This window comes from Miscanthus floridulus, chromosome 9, assembly GCF_019320115.1.
Source record: "Miscanthus floridulus cultivar M001 chromosome 9, ASM1932011v1, whole genome shotgun sequence".
NCBI classification, from domain to species: domain Eukaryota; kingdom Viridiplantae; phylum Streptophyta; class Magnoliopsida; order Poales; family Poaceae; genus Miscanthus; species Miscanthus floridulus.
Genome location: NC_089588.1, coordinates 41363436 through 41368548, shown reverse-complemented (window position 1 = coordinate 41368548; position 5113 = coordinate 41363436). Strand labels below are relative to the sequence as shown.

Genomic DNA, 5113 nt, shown 5'->3' with positions numbered 1-5113 from the left:
CGAACGCTAGACCAGCTTAAAAGCCTGGACCTAGAAGGTTAACTCCGGATCGATCTTTTTGCGTGAAGCGAGGACGAAAGCGCAAGAGAATTAATTAGCAGGTGTGGCTCATTCAACGTGTAGAGTAGGCCTTAGCCGTCTTCCCGGGTCAGGGATGTGAGACCCAGCCCATTGAGCTAGTTGGGCCAGACCAAATTCACGACGCTATAGCAATGAGGTACTAGTATTCCTGGTTTAGTCCCATACCAGAAACGGAACGAACACTAGACCAACTTAAAAACCTAAACCTAGGAGGCTGTTAACTCTAGATCAATTCTTTTGTGTGAAGCAAGGACGAAAGCACAAGAGAGTTAATTAGCAAATGTGGCTCATTCAACGTGTAGAGTGGACTTTAGTTGTCTTCCCATGTCAACGCGTTGCACATATAAACTCACTGTTATTGATATTTACATGTCAACCAATGTGAGGCCTCAAAAATTCCCCATCTACATGGCTAAAGGCACCTGTGCCAATCTTACATCTTTTGCTTGGGCCACTATTATAAACTGACCTGGGCCCACTGCTCTTATGCTTGTGGAGTAATTTACATGAGTTACATACATATCTCTTTGGCACCTGATCAAAATCACTAATCCCAGCACACCTAGTGTGCTGCCACACATGGCAAGAGTCACAAGACAGCATCCTCTCACCATCATCATCCTTGGCTCCACAAGAGCAGTTGACCGTCCATTTATCCACACCTCTTTCCATCCGGTAAATTCCAACCCTGCGTTCACCACCAGCACACCTGCCTTGGACGCAAACAGTTCCATTTGCTCCAAACAAGAGTTTGAGCTGAGTTGACTCACTTGCAGTTCCACAGTCAACAAGCTGATTGGCTACAAAAGACTGTAACATCAGATAGATGTCACGGAATGTTTTGGTTACCTCCACCTTCAGATCAGCCACAGTTGTTGTCTGTGGAAGAGTTAGGAGCTCTGGTGGGATGCAAGGTGGATCACCAACCTGGTCTAACAGCTCTACTTGGCACCACATGTGCAACATGGATGGGTTTTGAGGCAAGAACTCCTGTTCCAGGTCATAATGCTTCGTGAATTGCTTGCAGTCCAAAAGGATCATGGCAGACCTCTTGGCATGCTCATAACAGTTTTCTGGTTTGTATGGATGCATTGTATGTGGATAGAGGAGAGCATCATGCAAGAACTTTATGTCACGGCGAAGATGGTCTTGAGTTGGCATGCATACATTGGGCTGGAAAATGGGCTCATCCATAAGCCTGCAGTAAATAATTATTTAGAATTTTTTGTTGAAACAAGAATTAGGATAAATTGTCAAAGCTGGTAATAAACTGATAAGTAATAATAACAGGTATATTAATCACTAACCTGTACTCTAGGGTGTTTGTCTCACTGTTGCATCGGACTGCAACTGTCATTCCATCAATTGGTCTGGTACCAAGGGTCTTGAGGCAGTAGTCAACTAGCTGTGGTGAACCAATTGGATGGTACATGGCTGCCTTTAGGGTTCGCATGGCCACCCACCTTGTTTTTTCGACAGCACGAAGAACTTTTATAGCAGTTTCTGTTGCACGTTTTATTTCCTCATCAGGCCATGTCTCTTGCACATGGGTATGTGAATGATCCTTATGCATTGAGCCATAGTGCATATTTAATCTCTTGCTGGTGGCAAGGCCCAGCACATAGAGGAACAGTTCACGAATTGTGGTGAGAGGGTGCTTTGAAAGAGATTGGTAGAATGAAATGGTATCTTGTAGCTTGTTTCGAGGATATCGGGAGTGGGGGAAGAAGTGTGATAATGGAGTCGAGGAAAGGTTGTCTATAGCTTTTAAGTATTCTTCTGATGTGATTCCAAAGCTCCCTTTGCTGAGTTTGAATCCCCATTGGCCATACCAAGAATAACCAGTGGTGATGGCATGTAAGATCCGGTAATCAGTTCCATACTTCTTAGAGACATCCATCAACGAGACCTTTCTGCAATTAAGCTTTACATGTCAGTTGCATACTTCCTAGAGATTGTTCTGCAATTAACTAGAAAACTAAAATCCAGTACAGGAGAATTTGACTTTACAAATTCAATCTGTATTGTAAATAGCTTTGTGTGACGTGTATAAAACAATTCATACTTCATAGTACACAGTTCTAGTCAGATGTGCAGCACATTGCACACTAGGTTCGGTTCTGTTCCCATAGTTCAGTGGAACTGCTAAAGTGGTCATTTTAAAAATGTATCCAAGATTATTTCTAATGTCCACAACTCTATTATTTATATCTTAGCAACAGAACTTTCCTGATGTTCTTATATCGTTCAAAGCAAGATGTGCTTGGTTGTATTATACTTTTTTTTGTTCAGTTCAATTGAATGACACAGCTGGTTTAAGGAAGCAGCCAAGAATGCTCAAATTTTTATGTCATAGTTCGTTTTCTGGTTATGACAAGAGCAAAGTCCAACCTAATATATTCCACAATATTTTGGTCACCGTTAGTGTTGCTTATGCCAAGAACATAGCACACTAGACAATCTTCTTTTTCTGCCACTGTCCATCCATTTCATAGCTTGAAAATAATTGGAGAAGCAAAATTAAATTTGTTTCATGTTATGTGAGTCCATGAGTTAGCCCGTGTTTAGTTGGGGGAAGTTTAGATTTTGGGTTACTGTAGCACTTTCGTTTTTATTTGGCAATTAATGTTCAAACATGGACTAATTAGACTCAAAACGTTCGTCTCGCAATTTCCCACCAAACTGTGCAATTAGTTTTTTTTTCGTCTACATTTAATGCTCCATGCACGGGCCGCAAACATTCGATGTGATGGCTACTGTAGCACTTTTTGGGATTTTGGGTTGGAACTAAACATGGGCTTAATCCCAGTGTACTAGTGGTCAGGCAGAAAGGAAATTATTAGACTTTACCTGACTCTGAGGTATTTGCAGAGCCAATCCTAGAAACCCATCAGTTGAATCCCAGTCACAAGACTAGAACCACCCTCTCTGCCATTTATCCGGACAAGGTGACCAAACCCATTGTCATGTACAATGCCATGCAGCAAGTGACGTGGATTATCCAACTGCCTATAGTCCCAATCTTCCGGATCATCATAAGAGATCCCATTTTTGCATGACGGGCACCTGATTATTAATGATGAAGATGATCAGTGCTTGTAGGGGCTTGCGTTGATGGAAATGTGCATGTTCCTCAAGTTGCTAGAATCAAACAATTGCTTGTTACAGTACTATCTTTTTCACTATTTGGGTTATTGTTGTGATTTGAGGGGTTTGGTTTTATATTACACTACAGTAGCAATTGATAGTTTTACACAAAGTAGATTAGCTTACCGCGTTTCAAACAATTGGGCCATATGCCCACAATGCTTGCAGGTTTTGTACTCGTGCACGTCGTATTCATTCCGAATTATGAAGTGGTACCTCCTCCCACAAAGAGGGTGTCTGCTCCAGCCTATTAAGTTGTAAGACAAAAGGCAATGATATTGAGATTCTCCAGCCATAACAGTCACCATTGCGTTTGATAGAATTTGTTTATTGATTGACATCTGTAGAAGAAGAAAAAATGTGCACAAACATTCAGGAGAACTCAGAGTAGCAGGCAGAGCATGTGTGTGCGGAGTCAAGGCTCCTAAATTTATCTACAAGAATAATCAGAGGTCCCTGCGAAGCAGATTCACAAGAGAACTAATAAATAAACATCTATACAATCAAGAAACAGAGGACAGATCAGCATAAGCGCGTCCCTCCACCCCGACTACTTTCACCAATTCACCGATGTGAAAAAATAGCCACGGGAATCAGTGAACACACTGCTACTGATATGACTGTGGCACCGCAATTCTATCAAATAGGAGGCCGTCAGCAAGAGATGGACCCGGCCACGGCGGACAGAGTCCGGGCACGGTCACTCACCGGCGACGGTGCAGTGCTCGCAGTAGATCCGCCCGGCCCCAGCCCTGGCGACATCCTCCTCCACCACCTCCATGGCCACGACCGCTCCCTCTCCGCCCCCGTCCCCGTCCCCGACGCGGAAGGCCACCCGCCACGCGCCGTCGGCCGGCACCGCGGACCGCGCCAGGAACGCCCGCACGCAGTCGCGGAACGCCCCGCGCGGCGGCGGCGCCGGCGCCTCACCGGCGGCCGGGAACGCCCGCAGGTCCAGCGCGCGCGGCCCCGCCGTTACCCGCACGCGCTTCGGCGGCCGCCCGGTGATCACCGCCATGACCGACGCCGACGGGATCCGGTCGCTTTCGCTTCCCTTGGCGCGGCGCGGGACGGGCGGTGGGGGTCAGATCCGATCGGGTTTGAAAGGACACCCGGCGGCCGTTTGGGCGCGGGCGGGGGAGTCAGGATTTGGGGTTGGGGCGGGAGAGGAAGCGCGCGGGGAGTCCGCGGATTTGGATTTGGAATTTTGGCTCGGAACAGATCTCGCGCGGGAGAGCGGCGGAATTTGGGGCGATTTGGATCAGGAATGGAGAACTGGGGGCTGGCGTGTATTTATACCCGGGAGGGCGGAGTCGGTTCGTGGCGAGAGATTTACGAATGTGCCCCTGCGGGCCCGCGTGGGCCCAGGAGTGAGGAGGAGTCGTACGCGTACACGTCAGCCAGTAGCGGTGGGGACTGGGGAGCGGGACGGTTGAGATGGAAAGTTTTAGGGAAGGTTCTAGGTGACTTGGGTTAGTTTGGGAAGTCGCACAATAATGTGGCTGTTGGGTGGGGGAGGGATAGAAACTGGGAACGATGGGACTGGGCTGGTCTCCGATGGGCCGTGAGGCTGGACGAAGAAGAGGGAGGCCGTAGTGTAGCTGGGCCAGGCCTTAGCACATGTTGATCTTTTTCTTTCCAGTGCAACTCTACAGTCCACCCTAGCAAAAAGAAAAAAAAATAGTGTTGAGCTAAACTGTGTGTGTGGGTGGGTGGGGGTGGTGGGGGGGGGGGGGGGGGGGGGGGGATTTATAGGGTGTGGCTAGGGTCCGGACGTTTGGATGGACGCGTGTGTCCAGACGCCCGCGCAGTGTGCCCCAGCCCGCCATCGCGCCCCACCCTCGTCCGGATTCGCTCCGCCCTCGTATTTTGCACCCGCCAGTCA

General features: G+C 47.8%; 1 protein-coding gene across 1 annotated transcript; it reads right to left on the bottom strand.

Annotated features, from left to right (window-relative positions):
- Window positions 1–391: 391 nt before the first annotated feature.
- Window positions 392–4473, bottom strand: LOC136481805 (PHD finger protein At1g33420-like). Its single transcript, XM_066479093.1, has 4 exons — window positions 3937–4473; window positions 3355–3475; window positions 1389–1994; window positions 392–1279 (listed from the first exon to the last, which is right to left on the bottom strand). Exons 1-4 carry the CDS (start codon window positions 4244–4246, stop codon window positions 454–456), a joined length of 1863 nt encoding a protein of 620 aa, XP_066335190.1. The 5' UTR covers window positions 4247–4473; the 3' UTR covers window positions 392–453.
- Window positions 4474–5113: the final 640 nt, after the last annotated feature.

Bases quoted from the DNA above. Each gene is read 5' to 3' on its own strand.
- LOC136481805 (XM_066479093.1), bottom strand. From the start codon at position 4,246: ATGGCGGTGATCACCGGGCGGCCGCCGAAGCGCGTGCGGGTAACGGCG. The intron at 3,476-3,936 runs GTGAGTGACCGT...ACAACTTAATAG, and splicing joins CGAGCACTGCACCGTCGCCG to GCTGGAGCAGACACCCTCTT. The intron at 1,280-1,388 runs GTTAGTGATTAA...TATTTACTGCAG, and splicing joins ACAAACACCCTAGAGTACAG to GCTTATGGATGAGCCCATTT.